This window comes from Schistocerca americana, chromosome 4 (genome assembly GCF_021461395.2).
Source record: "Schistocerca americana isolate TAMUIC-IGC-003095 chromosome 4, iqSchAmer2.1, whole genome shotgun sequence".
Classification (NCBI taxonomy): domain Eukaryota; kingdom Metazoa; phylum Arthropoda; class Insecta; order Orthoptera; family Acrididae; genus Schistocerca; species Schistocerca americana.
This window is the reverse complement of record NC_060122.1, coordinates 735,452,753-735,470,838: the sequence shown is the minus strand read 5'-3', so window position 1 is coordinate 735,470,838 and position 18,086 is coordinate 735,452,753. Positions and strand designations below refer to the sequence as shown.

The window sequence follows — 18,086 nt, the reverse complement described above, 5'->3', positions numbered from 1 at the left end:
TAAAGCTTCGAAGGAAGTTCCTCCACAGCATCTCCGGCTACACAGGAATAGGAAAGTGGATTTGGTGGTCAAACAGCAAAGCTCCTGTGTGGTACGAGTCTGTTGGCAGCTAGCAGGCAATGTGTGCACATCTTGTGAATTGAAAGAGATGAGAAGAACTGCAAGATTATGTAACAACCTCAGATGCAGAAGTAATGTAGCTTATTACTCATGGCATACTTTTGTTAACTCTGTACTATGAAAATATGACACTAAGAAGAGAATTTGCAGGGCTTGTCCTATAGAAAGAGCCACGGATACTTTTACTGCTCTTTTTTGAACAGCACAGGAGATTGATGCTGCCACCACCTTCATTTCACATTACCAATTGAGTACTGCATAATTGCATGGACATGTTGTATGGTTTCATTTTCGATAATAATGTTGTGTTCAGTAAACTGCCTGGTGAGCCACCATATTTGATCCTTCGTAATTTACCTAGACAGGGTCTTATTCCAAGAGCTATGATGAACCCAAGTATCCTGTTTTACTGAACTCTAAAGCAATTTTGCAACAAAATTTAACAGACCTTGTGGAGCTGTAAAGTACTTAATTATTTAGTGAGCATACATGTTAAAATACTCCACGCCATTTTCATGAATGCATAGTTAAATTAATTGAAATAACAATTATTGCAATTTTATATGTAATGTAGTTAACAGTGTTTCCCCATTTTGTTTGGTGACTGAAGTGTTCAGCCAAAATTAGAATCCAGCAATGAATTAGTTTTGGGGTGCCCATGCTAGTTGTTAAGCGAAATTTAAATGTCATAATAACGGTAATCAAAAATTAGCAAACGGATACAACTATTCAAACCATACTGGATCTTGAGCTTAATAATGTAATGTAGTGAATATTCCTCGAGAATGCAAATAATAATCAGTACAAAACAATTACTTCGTAACTATTTCATCAGTTTTAACTACCTGTAACTAAACTGACAAAAGAACCTCTTGTGCCTGTTAGTTGTGCACCACTATTCATTACTATTTACCTATAATTACAATCATCTTCCTACTCTAACGAATAGATGGTGTTACTGAGTGTCAGTTGTTGCCAAAATAGATTAATACTTCTCCTGTGTAGTTCAAGTCAAGTCACTGGAACATTACTAGCTAAACTGTCCCGTCCTGTATCTTTCCAGCAGAACAGAAGTTTAGTATCAATTCAAGTCAATACACATAGTTAATTTACTTTATGATTCATGCTGGTACTGAGTACAACTTTGCGTAATTTGGCTGGTGACTGTTTCTTGTTATGTAATTACAGTTTGCTTGATTAAAAACAGAATCTTGGTTCGATGCCATATATTTTGCTATTGTTTCTTCTCAATAACACTCTTTCCAGAATCAAAAAATAGTCCAATACATTTCCATTACACAAAGTCACAGTAAGAAAAATCCTTTCACAGGCGTATCATTATCGGCACAGTACTAATATAATAAAGGCCAGTAGTGTTATATGGTCTGAAGATCTCACAAACCAAACGTTGTGTGGTAACATATGAATAGTTCAGCTTGGGTGACCTCATTTGATTCTAACTGCCTCTGATGGTGTCTCCAGCGCTGGAAGACAAAGCATTAGGCAGAGAATTGTCTTAGACCATGATCTAATGCCCATAAAACAAGTATAAGCAATACCCCCGTATTTTTCAAATTATGAATTTGGGAAAAATCTTATAAGTGAACAAATAAGGTGTAATACTAGTTTGTAGGCATACCAAAAATACTCTTGCAAAAAGTCATCTTCAAGGTTTTAGCTGCTGCATGACAATATACATTATGATCCACGTCAAACATTTTTATTCAAACGTTTATAAACTGTATATGTATAAACAACGATGTCAGTGAAGGCCAAAGTAATCCACACAAAAATTAAATAAGAGTGTTATTTCTAAATTGAAAATAACTGAGATGTATTTAAAAGTGTGACCATCACACCCCCAAATAGGCAAGTGCATTACAGGCCGCTTTCAGGATTTAGGCAAGCAAACCTGTCCCAGATTGAATCCACCTCAGAATTATTGATAAGAGCTGGTTAGTCAGCCAGCCTGGATGTTTTTAGGCAATTTTCACACATCCAACTAGGTGAATACCATGTCAGTACCCATGTGCCACCTCAGATGCAAGCTACACAAACATTTAGAAAACGTTCTCACACTTTAACATCCAATTTACTCCTGATGCAGACAGACTGTGTACACAAATTACATCTTGGGGAGGAGTGGGGGCATCGTGCGCTGCAGGCAGCCACCAACTGAAACTAACACTGCCAAAACCCATATAACAATGCTGAATCTACAGAGAAACAGGAAAAGGCAAGGAAGAAGATTTAAAAGTTTGACCATAGAAAAATGATGAAAAGCATTAAATTTAAGAAAATCAATTGCCACATTGTAGTATGTGTGTTTTGGTGCTACTGTGGCCCCTCAGATGTTAGTAAATGAGTTAAGTGAGACTTAGTGGACTGATGTTCAGCTGAGCTTATGAAGAGGTAATAGTAACGAGATAGGAATTAAGAATGTATAAGCTTCTGAGCACAAGAAGTTTTAGGAATTATCCGTATATAGTGGATTGTGCACTGACAAATTGAATAAATGGAAGATGCACACAATTCAATTTTTCATAGATCCTAGACCATTGCGCAAGTTTTTGACCTAGGAAAAAAAAGTCAAATGAAGCAGTTAGTATACATGATGTCCCATTTATTTTGCTCACCCAAAATAACTTTTATCTGATGCATGAAATGAAAAATTGTTTCAATCAGTGTTCTTTGACATCAATGGGTAGTTCTTGGTGAGGGTCTACATTTTCTTGTATACTGACAGGTGAGGGTGATATGGGGTAGAGGCTAAATTTTTTAATGGAAGCATGTACATTTTATTCAAGAACAAACACACCTTCACCAAGAGCTGTTCAAAAATTTATCACAACATATTTTATTCAAGAAACTAGTAACTATGGAAACAAATAATACATAAACTCTATAATTTAAGTATCACATCAGTGCATTTGACTAACTATATCATTTAACCTCTTCAAGGCATCTTTGAACATTTTACAGATCACCAAATTGAATGCAACAGTAGTGCATTTTACAGTAATTGGCTCTTGTTATTGTACTGTGCTACACTACAGTGTGTATGACAAAGAAGTAAAATGGCCATTTGTAGTAACTTTTGCTGTGGTACAACCATTACATTAAAAACAGAACATTTACATAACGTGCTCAAAATGGTGACCATTGGCATTCACACGTACGGTCACACTGTAGATGTTGTAGTAGTAGTAGTAGTAGTAGTAGTAGTAGTAGAAGTAATAGAAGTAGTATATTCATCCAGAGACAATTTACATTGCATGGATTTCGTCAAAAAATACGTAGTATATACACACACACACACACACACACACACACACACACACACACACACACACACACGTAGGGTGAACAATACTATACAAAATACAGATGTGCATAGTAGACTACATAACATCAGACCACATTGAAATAGCATGAACAACTTTGATTATTTACATTGATGTATGAGAAAGACTTTTTACATGGAATACACAGTTGATATTTAGATATAACACATACAATTCTAGCACTTTTGTACATATTTATTTAGATCATAGCAACAGTCAGATAATTACTATTGGCACAGAGTACATAAATATAATTGTTTAGTATGAAGCTATTCCAGGTATTATTTTACACTATAATAGCAGTTGGTCATTAAAAATTTGAATACTGCTTCTTTAAATGAAGACAATTTTTTTATTTCTTTTATCTTTACTGTTAGTTTGTTATACAATCTGCTTCCTTGTATGTTTGTTTGTTTCTGCGCCAGAGCCTTGTTAACTCTTTTTATATGAATGTCATTGCACTTTCTTGTGTTGTAAGTATGTAGATCCGAGTTGGATTGGAAATTGTTAATATTTCGTTTTACATTAATTACGCTTTTCTGTATATAGAGGCATGGTAGGGGTAGAATATTCAGCTGTTTAAATAATTGCTTTGAAGGAGTTAGCCTTGAGCTGTTGGTAATTATTCTAACAGCTCGTTTTTGTAGAGTGAAGATGGTTTTGAGATTTTTCTTACTATGGCCATAGGTAATAGCAGAACGTATATAAGCAAAGTAAACAGCTCTGCTACATTCCCTACTACATACAAAGCTAATAATGCGTAAAGCAACACAAGCAGAGCTTAACTTATGCGAGAGGTACAGGATAAGGGATTTCTAGTCTAAATTTTCATCTATATGTACACATAAGAATTTTGTGGTAGCAACTCTCACAATTTCTTTATTTTGTATTCTGAGATCTAGATCAGAGTGTGACTGCTTTCCTGTAATGGATATAATTAGTTTTAGAGATATTTATGGTTAATTTGTTCACTTCAAACCAATTTTGCAAATATTCTATAACTCTGGTTGCAGATGTTGGCAATACCCGGTTTATGTCAGTTACTACAATGTTTGTGTCATCCGCAAACAGGGTTATATGAGTACCATTTACTGGAATCTTGATATCACTTATGTAAAGAAGAAATAGGAGAGGTCCTAGAACACTCCCCTGCGGTACCCCAATTGGCACAGTTTGAATATCCGATCTGTAAACAATACTTTAGTTTTTACTGTTTGTTGTTGCAATTTCTACTACCTGTTTTCTATTATGGAGATATGACTGAAACCACTTTTTAGCTACTCCTCGTATACCGACATTCTAATTTGTCTAGCAGGATATCATGTTGGACAGTATCAAATGCCTTTGAGAGGTCCAAATTTATTCCTATTGTACTGTTGTTCTTATCTAGCCCCGTCACAATATTTTCAATGAGTTGGGTGATGGCTGACTCTGTACTCATTCTTTGCGAAAGCCATGTTGGTTTACAGCAATAGATTGAATTTCTCGAGGTAATTTGTAATTCTGTTTTTCATGACTGTCTCTATTACTTTTGAAAATACCGATAATAAAGCTATTGGTCTATAGTTTCCCACTTCATGTATATTGCCCTTTTTATACAATGGTTTTACTTTTGCAATTTTTAATCCTTGTGGAAGGACACCTTCTGAAAATGACATGTTTATGATGTGTGAGAGTGGGTCTGATATGACACTAGCACATCTCATCATGACTGAGCAAGATATCTCATCAATCCCTGAAGACATTTTATTCTTAATTGTTTTTATTATTCAATTAACTTCCATTTTGTTCGTGGGAGGTAGCAATAATGAATTAACACTTTGTTCTTCTGGGATTGATGTTCTACTAATCTTAGAACAATTTTTATTCAGATTGATTGGACTATTTATGAAGTAGTCAATGTAATTTGCTAAAGTAAGATTTCTGACTAGCACACCTTGATCATCTTTTAAAACAAAGTCATCTGGATTTCTAACATTTTTGCTTGGGCCTATTTCTTTTTTACTACATTCCATATAGCTTTCGATTTGTTTGCTGACCCAGCAATTACACTGTCATTGTGCATTGTCTTGGCTTTTTTGATCACCTTCCTGTAAATTTTCTTGTATGTCTTAACATAATCTGTGAAGTGCTCATCTTTGTTATCTTTTTTGAGTTGACTGATATGTTTTAGTGTTTGACTAGATACTCTAATAGCAGGTGTTATCCACCAGCTTGTGTTCCTAGGCATGACATTGATCTTTGTGAGCTTTTTTGGGAAACATCTCAAATACGGACATGAATGTACTAGAAAAAGCATTGAAAGATTCCTCGGTTGTTTTTTGTGCAAAGACATCTTCCCAGGTTTCATTAGCTAACAACTGGATGAAAGTATTTACTTTTTCTGTATAGAAGTGCCTTTTGTATCCCCACTTATATTTTACTGCCTTGGGGATAGAGTAATTTATGTATGTTAATAGAGTATTGTGATCCGAAAGAGCTAAGTTTACGTTTAGTGGCTCAGTGATACCATTCTCCATATTTGAGAAAATATTGTCTAAAAGAGAAGATGACAGTTCTGTTATTCTGGTGGCATCTGTAAAGAGTGGTTTCATGTGGAAGCTGCTGAGTATACTCAAAAGCTGTCTTTTTTCATCACTTTCAATTAACAGGTTAATATTAAAATCTCCACATAAAAATAATTTCACTTCATTACTATAAAAAGTGTTTAACGCTGTTTCTATTTTTTTGAAGAATATGTTTTTGTCACCTAGTGGAGATCTATATACTGTAATGACAACTAGTTTTTCACTCTTCTCCTCAGTTTTTAACTCTATGGCACATGATTCAAAATGTTTTTCTACAATTTAGATGGTCCAATTCTGTTTTCACTTTGAACTGCAGTCCTACTCTAGAGTAAATGCATACCCCACCATTTTTAAAAACACTTCGGCAATAATGTGATGCTAAATTAAACTTGCTTATATTTATGAGACTTAATTCACTAGCCTTGCACCAGTGTTCAGATAAACAAATACAAGAGACATGAGCAAGATTATTTAAAGCTACTTCTAGAACTAGTACTTTGTTTCTGAGGCATTGAATATTCTGACACATTATCCTGACTGTTTTGCAAGTATTTTTTCTTTTGTCATTACCTGGTAATGTGCTGCTTTTTCCATAGTAGTAGTGACTTATCTGCAAATTTTCTTGCTGATTTCTCACAATCTTTTCCATTTCTTTGTCTGAAGCTATAAAAAATCCTTATTTAATGATGTAGATGTACCTTGTCTTTAACTCCTCCTTAGGCAGTGTTCTGTTGCTGCAACTGTTGTTGATGGTTTCGTTGCTGCTGCTACTGTTGTTGGTTCAGTTGCTGCTGCTGCTGCTACTTCTGCTTCTGCTTCTGCGGCCAGTGGTGGTGGTGGTAGTGGTGGTGGTGGTAGTGGTGCTGCTGACAGGATTCTTCATGCTGTTGCTGCCTTTGATTCTTTTATTGACACTATTTCTGTTGGTGGTGGATCTGTTGTTGTTGTATCTGTTGGTTTTGCCCTGTAATTGCTGATGCCTGTGGTTTCCTTCCTCTTTTCTGCCAGTGACTGTAGTGGAACTGCTACAGTTGTTGACACCATTTCTGCTTCTGTTGCTTGTGCTGCTGCTGTTATTGGTCTTGTTGCTTGAGCTGGTTCAGATGTTGCTGGTTTTGCTGGTGCTGCAGCTGTTACTGAATTTGATCGTGATGCTGTAGCAATTTGTGGTTCTGCAGCTGCTTTAGTTGTTGTCCAAGACAGATTCACTTCCTCCATGGTTGCATCCAGTAATGTATTGGTAGTTCATTACAATGGCTGGTACTGACTCATAGATACTTTGTTTTTTATATGTTTCTAACGTTTCGTAAATTGCTTTGCACAGAGATGACTTGCCTCTTCTGTTCAGGTGCACGCCATGTTTTGTAAAGCTGCATCTATCCAGGAAATCGATTGATAGAAATCTTATGTTTGGGTACACTTTACACGTTGTTTGTATCTGTTTATTTGCTTCCTTAATTTCGGCGTTCACACATGAAGCAGATATGAGGTCATGCCTATGTGGTGTACCAATAACAGTTACTTTTTGGTTTTCCATCGAACTGAGGGCACTTTTGAGACTGATAATAGCGTTAGCTAACTCGTTACAATACATGTCATTTGCTCCTCAAATTAATACAACATGACGATTTTTGTTGTCTTGATTGTCCAGTAAAACGTCCCTAATAATTTCCCGCATTGGTGCTCCTGGTTTCACAAGACTGCATACTTTCAGATCGTAATGGTTTCGTGGTACTTCCGCCAGTCCGCGTCCGTGGCTATCGGAGTAGATATTTAACTCAGTGAGATTCCGTGAAGATTTATTATTTATTCTTGTAGACAAATATTTCACTTGGGCACAGATTTTCGCTTCGCTGGTATGCATTTTCTGTTGAAATTCATCGATCTCTGCGTGTTTTCTATGTGATGCCTGTCTTTGTAGTTCATTAGTTAATGAACTAATTATTATTTTTGCTTCTTGCAGTTCGCTTTTATATTTTAATATATCAGGCTGTAGGTCTTCTTGTGTTAAGGCCTCATATTTACGTTTTAAAATGCCGATCTCAGTTAGCAACGTTGCAATCACTTCACTTTCGCATTCTGCACTGATCAATTTTTTTTTGCAATGTCGTCTACATAACATTCCCGACAAGCCCAGAATTTTTGTTTCGGATTAGCCCTTGCACAACTGTAATGGTGTAAGGTTTTGCATTTAACACAACAATACCTTTCACCGCTCGCTTGTTGCAGTAGCATTTGTCTGAGTTCACCACGAGGTTGACCGGAAGACGATGTGGACGCTATATTCGCGATTGCGTTAACGAAATTTGTCGATTTTCCCATCCTTTCTTCTGATATTTTTACAATCATATGGCATGTAACATTTCTCTTCACTACAAATGTTTTGTTTTTTTACATTTTGCACACTTTTTACCACTGTTTTTGTTCACATTTGCGGAGCTAACACACACTATCTTCACTTTCCGCCATCTTATGCAGGACACTATCTGTATCATGGTATTACTTCCTCTGTGATGGCTGTACAAGCATCAACAATGTGTTGCTACTTGTCCTATAGTGTTGTTGGAACATTCTGATAGACAGCATCTTTGACAGCTAACCACAGGGAGGGGGGGGGGGGGGGGGGGGGGGGGGGGGGGGGGGAAATCTAGCAGTGTAAGATCCAGAGACTGGGAATACCAACTAATTGGCCCAAAATGTCCAACCCACCTACCAGGGTATTTATAGTCCAGAAGTTGTCGTGCTCTTAAGACGATGTGCAGGGCATCCATCATGTTGATACTACATTTAACCATCCTCTGATTCGGAGGTACAGCATCCAGGAGAAGAACAATGCTTTTTAAAAAATTTGGCATTTTGTCTGTCATTTTGGTTGTCATTTACAAAGAAAGGTCAGATAATGGTATCTCCAATAATTGCACACCAAAATTAACATTGATGCTCTATTTCTCTGAGCCATCAGATAGAACAATAATGCAAATTTCTCATATTGACAATTCCTTTGTTGGAGAATGATGCCTCATTGGTAAAAAGAACATTAGAAGACAAGAAATTAGGATGTTATTGCTGAGCCCACTGACAAAATTGAACCCCATTGTTGAAGTCATTTCCATGAAGTACCATGAAGTTCCATGAAGTTCTCGATGTAAATGAATGTTATAAGGATGAAATTTATGGTGTTGCAGAATGCTATGCGCAATTGTTTTTTAGACACCAACTTTATGTTGAATTCACTGTGTGCTGACAAGAGGATTCACAGCTAGAGCAGTGAGCACAGCAACCTCAGCAGCTTTGTATGTTTATGTTCTATGATGATTTCAAGGTCTTGCATTTAAACTTCCCATTTCATATATATGAGAAATGGGACAACCAAACAGCCAACGAGAAGGAAATGGATTGTCATGAAATTGTCTGCTGTATGGTAATTGGCCCTCAACAGAATTCCACCTGCCTACAGCAAATTACAGTATAGGTATGTGCAGTAAAATAACCATAATGTTCCGTAACAGTACTGACATTAAAATTCATTTTATCAAATTATTTCCTGTCAATGTACTTTCTCTGTAGATCAGTGGAATTTCTACCTTATCATCTTGCACGTACATACACAGTGTGTACTACCATCAAGCTGTTACGAAGTTACTCTGGTCCACAACTACACTGGTATGCAGTGTGCTGTATGCTAAAGCAACAACAAATGAGGTGCATGGGAGGGGGGGGGGGGGGGGGGGGGGAGAGGAGTACCTGTATTACACAAATCTGAAATCATAAACAAAACCACATCTCTATTACAGCATTACAATGGTTATGTAATGCATACAATCAAGGCAGGAAACAGATCTGTTTCTTCACAACCTGTGTTCTCTTTATTGTTCAGGCATCTACATTTTAGTGACAAAAATGATACACTGTGATACATTTCTGAATAGCTCTTTGAGAGGTCATGTGTATTCTTGAATAAAATGTACAAGCTTCCACTTAAAACATTTAATCTTTACCCTGTATCTCCTACATCTGTGGGGATACATAAAACATTATCCCTAAAAAGAACTGCCCAATGATGATAATAAATTTGGTTGAAACAATGTTTTTGTTTAATGCATCCGGAAAAACTTATTTTAGGTGGGCAGGCTAAATGGGATACCCTGTAAATATTACATTAACCCTTAATAGATGTGCCTATGTATAAAGTATGTCAACTATAAATAAAATTTTTTACCACAATTGTGAGCCCATACCTATTCTTTCATTATTATTTCAGCTAACCCAGTGATAAATTGTGCTTTCACATGTCCAAGCAAGCAGCAGTAATATAAAATAGTGAGTTAGGTGAGGAAAAAAAAATTATGAGTTGTGCAAGAAAATGGCCAGATTATGAGCTAGCAGCACAATCCTATTATGGAGCAGCTGTACATGAGATAATTAGTAATCGAATAAGCAGTTGGCTGGGATCTGAGGCAACTGCTTCATGTGGTCATTACCATGGGATAATACCTGTCCATGGCAATAGAGTAATGCAATGTTGAGTTTATTTCATTATTATTTAATTAAACAGTGCTTTAGCTCATACTATATAAGTTTATTTTATCACTGTTTAATTAGACTAAGACTAAACTTTGCTTCGTACCTTGGTAACAATTGCAGCTATTCTTTACATGCATACAAAGTATGTTGTGCACCCGCTTGTTTTATGGAAAACATCACACCTGCTTGAGGGTTAAGTTTGTGTTTGTCATCTCTTCAGTCAGAAAAGAAAACTAAAAAATTCAGTTGCAAACAAACATAAATCACTTAAGCAATTGTCAATGGAAACTAGCACCAATTTATGTCGCCCCAGTCAGACAGACAAAAAAAAAAAAAAAAAAGATGAATAAAACACCAGTTTTTAATTTCAGATTTAAAACATTGATATTTCTACATTTTTTAATGAATAAAGATGAACTAAGGTGTCATCAAGCCAGCAGAAGATTGTAATAGTCAGAAAGTAGTCATACCTAAGGAAGTTAAAATTTTTAATAACACAATCACTCCACAAGTTTCGTCTGTCACTGGTGTAAACAATGATTGCTGCAGTAAATGTAATTAATCTCTATCAGTTGTTTATTCATAGGTGGGATATTTGCTGACATTGATACAACTATCAGAGAATTCCATTTCAATTGTCCCATCATCCTTAATTAAGGAAGCATCAGCTTTTTCTCCGAATAGCAGCTTCCTTTCTAGTTTACTAACAAGAGGAGGCCACAACGTTTGGTACACAGATTTACTGCAAACTTTGTACACTCTTAGTACTCCATTAGGACAACAAAATGTGTAAGCAGTAGCGCGTGCTTCTCAAGCGTTATTGAGAAAATCGCAAGATAATTTCGGTTGTCAAATATATACTCCTGTGTGTGGCCATTTTTACCATGAAGCGCCAGCAGCCAAGTGGTTAGCCTTAAAGCCCCGTAATCGCTGGGTCACTGGATCAAGTCCCGCTTGTCAGTTTTTTTTTTTATTTATAACACAGTCATTTTCTTTACTATTTATATTACAATTGATGTAATGGAAGAAATACATGTAGTCTGATGATCTTTTACTAAATTTACAATGTTATTTGGCAGTCTACAAATTTTTATTATCACAAATGACATAATGTTCATAACTACCAAATAGTAAACGACCAAGTGCATAAAGTGATACTGAAAATGTATGCTTGTCCATATCTTCAAAATTGTTTGTATTTAATTGAAAGAGAACGAGAAACTGCTTCTCATGAAGACACTATTAAAATACACTATACTGCATGACCAATGATCAGCACCAATATTTAAGGAAATGCTGCATTATGCATGGTTTGCTTCCAAATTATTGGTTGAAAGAGAGGTTTTTTAAAATGTTAATGTGGTTTGTTTTCCCACAGAAAACCTCAAAAGACCTTGCGTGTGTGGAAACATAGCATTTTTTCAATGCAGCTGGTGCCGTTTAACTTTGTTTTTCATATTTTTATGAAAAATACCATCTCGCAACTTTTATTCGCAATGTCGAAAGCGACAATTAACTGTACATCTTTCGAAAACTGTCTGTGCTGCTCAAAACTTGGAGGTAACAAGTCGTTTCGGGCTCCTTCCAGGTATAAAGGATTTCTCATATCACGGACAAGAATACATTTTCAGTATCACTTTATGCATTTGGCCGTTTAATAGTTGGTAGTTATGAATAGTATATTATTTGTGATGATAAAAATTTGTAGACTGCCAAATAACATTGTAAATTTAATAAGAGTTCATCCAATTACACATATTCTTCCCATTACATCAACTGTAATATAAATAGTAAAGAAAATGACTGTTAGAAATAAAAAAAAACCTGACAACCAGGACTCAATCCAGCGACCCAGCGATTACAGGGCTTTAACGGTAACCATTCGGCGCTTCATGGTAAAAATGGCCACGCACAGGTGTATATATTTGACAACCGAAATTATCTTGCGATTTTCTCAATAACGCTTGAGAAGTACCCACTACTGCTTACACATTTTGTTGTCCTCGTGGAGTACTACGAGTGTACGAAGTTCCGCGTTCCAAATGTCGTGGCCTCCCCTTGTAAGTTAAATATGGTGTGTGTAAGCACAAATACTATTGATCAGTACAGTGATGACAAAGTAAATGCTGTGCACTAATTGTTTCTATGATTTGCCTTTTCTTTATGTATAAGTTGACTCAATAAACACCCCTGGAGATTATCCTTGTTGATAGACTATGGAACACAATGAGTGACAAATGAATGGATGTTTAAGAATGATCCACTTTCTGTTTACACATTACAACAATACGGTCAGATACATCATTGACAATACTGTCAAACTTGAGACCTTGAGTGATGTAATAAATCTGATTGTGGCAATTAGTTCTGAATGTTCATAGTGAGTCCAATGCAATAAATTTATAACTGTTTTCTGAAACAGTGATGTGCAGTAAAACATTAAAACCTGTGGGCATTCGTAACTTATGCTACACAAGGTGAGTGTTAAAGAAACAGAAAAAAGGAACTTCTGTTTGAAACTTCAAACTAAGAGCTTTTTCTAAACAGATACTAACAATTTTGAGATTATGTGCCAGAACTCTAGATTTAGCTATGATGTATCACAAGACTTTTGGTAATTAAAACACAAATTTGATGACAGATGTAATTCTTTCAAAGTTAGTGTACAGCTCATTACCTGTTAACTTAGAGGCAGTATGCTAATAATTTTTTTTTTCTTTAAATGAAGACTCCAATCCCATTCTTGGAACTTCTGGTCTGTCATTAATGGATGAAAAGTATTGAACATTCACAAACCTGTAAGTCATGCAATTCAATACTTTCTTGGGAGCAGCTGCTGTCTTGTGATAATGAACTTTCATCAGAGAAGGTACGCTTTCTGGTGCATCTCCTCTGCAAAACCAAATGAGATAATTGAGTTTAGTGACTCTCTTCAAAAGATCACTGTAACAGTTTTTGAGTGAACAAATTTGGGTATACAAACATGCAAATGTTTCATCACCTTATCACTCAGAAATTATGGTACATCATTTATTTGAGGTCTATCACTAGATAAAGGATTACTCTAGACTGATCCATGCATTACAGTTTTCAGCTTTAAATACAACCAATGAAATGTTGATTTTGAGCTGTAATTTTCTTCAAACATGTCCAACTAGAGATGAGAATATACATGACAATATATAGAGGAGTGTGGCAGAGGCAGTGGCAGTGGCACAGTTACCAGGCCAAAGTGGAAGCTCATAAACCTATACACAACAAGCAATAACAGCATGAACACTATCAATACAAGTAAAATTCACAGTCTTCAATCAAGTAATGCTACGTTATCAGCAAAGCAGTTTGGCAGCTATGTTTAGTGGTCAGCAGGAATAGCAATGAACACCAGGTGATGGGCTCAAGCCATGGTGGTGGTTTATAACAGCAGCACTATGCCACAGCCTCTTCCATCTAGCCAGTGATGCACTACACTCCAATGGGATACTGCCCTCAAATGCATTTCTGTCTCTAGACAGATATCACCATCACACCTGACACAATGTGCCTCCTGTCTGGTATGTGGTGTGACACACACAGTGCAATCTGATTTACTGATGGAGGTCACAGTGGCCCTGATGCTTGGTTGTATGGCATCAGGAGTGAGGTAAGCCATCTCAATGTTCTGCGAAGTTGGAGAAGGAGGAGATGAGTTGCATCTGATGCTGGGTTCTGGTGTGATGTGGCCCTAGCACCTCAGTTGCTAATCTCAGCTGAGATGTTGCTGGAGCTGATGGCCTAGGAGCTGCATTGTGAGCATCTGCTGGGTCTGTGGTAGTTAATTGGGTGGCAGTGACACTTTGAACACAACTGATTTTGCTATAGTGAACTCTTACATGAGATGGCCTTGAGTGGCCCCTTGCATAGATGATAATGAAGGCTGTGCTTTTCTTAAAGGTGTGCCTTCACATCAGGATGCCAGAAGTACACCGAATGTCAGTCTCCTTGTGGTCCCCATTCTAGGTGCAGCAAGTGGAAAAGTACTTGTGGCTGGTAGCCATGCAGGATCTCCACTGGGATCTACAGATGACAGATATGGTTAAGCAAGTGCTAACAAGAAAAACTCCCTATCACATCCCTCTCAGATTTAGTGATAAGTGGGTCCAGTGGACAGCCTGTCAAAAACTGAACATAGATCAAACATGAAAACAGGAAGAAGGTGTACTGAACTGTGAAAATAAAGCAAAATAGGAACACTGAACAGTTCGAGCTCAAAAAGTACAACATTGAGCAAAAATGAAGAGCACGGCATCCTAGTTAAGTGGTCACACTGTTAGACTGCAAAGCAGATGAGCCATGTTCAAAGTTCCCTTATCCCAATTTTCTTTCACTAAATTATGAACTGACTGTCCAGTCATTTATGTGCATCTGTTGTATTCAAATTTATGTCTTTCATGGTGTAACGTCCGTTTGCAACAGCGAAGTGTAATGGAGGTATCTATAGCAGAAGAAAGTGGCTTTCAAATGGTAACCAAAAATTTTGATGACAAGGCAACAAGTGAACAAAATCCTGCATCAAAAAACATCTGGCATGTCACATACAGCAAAGTGACACTACATGTGTCATATTATAGGAATCTCTTATCAAAGCACCTAATTGCACACCTGGTGAGGGAGAGAGAGAGAGGCCTCCTTGCTCAACTTAGGTGTTCGTATGAATGTGATCACTCCCAAAGAAATGATGAAAATATAACAGTTGTAAAATTTAAAATTCTCCTAGGGAGTCAACTATTCAAAGAGATTTCAGAATTGCAGCCGGTCGTCGTAAACTTCATTCCACAATATTTTGGCTGGACAACTGCCAGCCATATTTAGGTGGGCTGGACTGACAAAGACGTTCACTGTTCTGTCTTATATAGTGCGCTGATGGTACTGCCGCGCATGCGTTGAAGTCACGGAGACAGAAGGACCACTCCACCCAGTGGCAGCACCCTTGCTGGTGGAACTGCAAGTCTCAACTGCCGTTGGTATTGTCACTGGCCATAGCTATTGAAGTCTTCTGGCATCTTCGTCTCAAGCAGATTTTGGAGATAACAGGATTCCATGCGTTATTCAGTCGTTAACCACAGTCACGGATCATTAGATTTTCTGTGATGTGTATTTTAACGGATTCTTTGATAATGGAGTCCCAAAGGGTTGTTGCCGAGGCCGAAATTGAAGTTTTGTCATAATCCATTGTCTGTACATTGGAAATACAATGTTCCGCAACTGCAGACTTACTGGGTTGCAGTAGGCGAGTGCAACGTTTATGTTCCATACAATGCTCTTCCACTGTACGCATTGTCTGTCCTATATAGGCCATACCACATGACACTGCATTTTGTAAATTCCCGCCTCCCGCAGTCACAAATCATCCTTCACCGATCCCAGCAGATCCGAAATCTTAGTAGGTGGACGAGAAACCACTTTCACATGAAAATTGTTAAGAATCCTCGCTATTTTGAAGGAGGTATTTCCAACGATGCAAAGAAAAGCTAGGGACTTGGTTGGCACATTCTCCTCTTTATCCACTTCCCGGTTCCTGGCTTTAGTTGAAAAGGCCCTTCAATTTTTCAGGTCGAGTATCCGTTATCACTGAACACCATCCTTAAATGTCCAAGTTCCTTAGGCAAATTCTCTGCATCCGACACTGTATGTGCCCTGTTCACAAGGGCTTTAAGCACACTCATCGTTTGGGATGGGTGATGGTAACTTGAAGAATACAAGTACAAAACAGTGAGAGTGGGCTTACGATAAACAGAATGTCCCACCAAGCCACCACTCTTCCGTTTAATGAAAACGTCCAGGAGTGGAAGGCAAACACCTTTAATTCCATAGTAAATTGAATATTCTCATGGATGGAGTTAAGATGATGAAAAAACTCCATTAACTTTTCTTCTCTGTGGGGCCACACTATGAAAGTATCACCGACATATTTCCAAAAAACAGTTGGTTTAGCCACCAGAGTAGACAGAGGGCTGCCCATGGCAACACCATCAGACTGTTCAAAATATTCATGGTTAAACATCAAATAGGTTGAGGAAAGAACATTTCGAAACAAAGCAGTGATGTCTGATTCACACCGTTGACCAATTAGCGTCAAGGACTCTGGAAGAGGTACTTTTTGTGAAAAGGAAAACTACATCAAAACTCACTAGAAGGTCCAAACTACTTAAGTGGAGAGCCCCCAGTCTGTTGATAAAATCAGTAGAGTTCCGTATATGATGGGAACATTTGCCAACCAATGGTCTCAGCAAAGAAGCTAGATGTTTGGCTAAATCATATGTGGGTGCATCAATATTACTCACTGTAGGCCGTAAAGGAAGACCTCCTTTATGTACTTTAGGAAGACCATGCAGTGTCGGTGGTACACTGCCATGTGGTCTTAAGCTCTTGATAGTCTCTGGAGCTAACGACGAAGAGTTCAAAAGTGCACGTCTTCTGCTGCACACGTGCTGTTGGGTCTTGATCAGTCTTCCTGTACATAGTATCACTCAGTAGATTATACATCTTCTCCAAATACAACCTATGAGGTAACAAAACGGTAGAATTACCTTTATCAGCCTTCAGCACCACTATTTCCAGATCATCTTGAAGGTTCCGTAGTGCAGCCCTTCCTTCAGCGGTTACATTACTGCATTGGGGAGGAGCTTTCAGGAGAACCCAACCACCTTCTAAGATTTTGGATCTGCTGGGATCAGTGAAGGTGGGAATTTACAAAATACTGTGCCAATGTGGTATGGGCTATATAGGACAGACAACGCGTACAGTGGAAGAGCATTGTATGGAACATTAATGTGCACTCACCTACAACAACCCAGTAAGTCTGCAGTTGTGGAACATTGTATTTCCAATTAATAAGGAGTTTCCCTTCTAAGAAATAACTTTCAGGCTGGCCTCTGTTGGGGCCTCCTGTATTGATTTTGTCATTTGATACTTTAATACGTGAACTACTCTCTCTGCCTCATGTAGCCTTTGTGGATGGAACAGTGCCAAGGGGTATAGATTATGTAATGGAACTGCTCTCTATTGTGGTAATTTGTGGTATCGAAGTCACGTTTCAACTAGTAACAAATTTTTCATTTCGGAAGTGCACCCTTATCACTGTTGGCAGCAGAGTTATCTGAAATGGTCCTGCACATAATCTGGTCTGTGCACTATGCAATGCTGTAATAGCTCATTCACTGCACTATTGGTTGGTTGGTTTAAAAGAGGACAGAAGGGACCAAACTATGAGATCATCGGCCCCTTGTTACTAATAAAACAATGCCACGAGTGTGAGAGGAAAATGGAAGAAACGTATAACACAAAACTGAAAGAAAGGAAAAGCCACAAGAATGAAGGGAAGACAACGAACACTAAAAGGAACAAAAGAGGACAAGAAAACAACGGAGACACTAGAAACACAAGAGAGTAAAACCTGAAAGCTTACAGTGGCTGGGCAACCATGAGAATAAAAAGGGAAAGCCAGCCACTCTGCAACACATTAAAGCCTCCAGCCTAAAAACACTAGGGT

The 18,086-nt window shown here is 37.7% G+C and overlaps 1 protein-coding gene across 1 annotated transcript in view; it reads right to left on the bottom strand.

Annotated features, from left to right (window-relative positions):
* Positions 1–18,086, bottom strand: part of LOC124613763 — a 195,103-nt gene that overhangs the window by 131,804 nt on the left and 45,213 nt on the right. Inside the window, exon 3 of the mRNA XM_047142479.1 lies at positions 13,352–13,447. Within this exon, the coding sequence (XP_046998435.1) occupies positions 13,352–13,447 (96 nt within the window). The remainder of the gene's footprint in view (positions 1–13,351; positions 13,448–18,086) is intronic.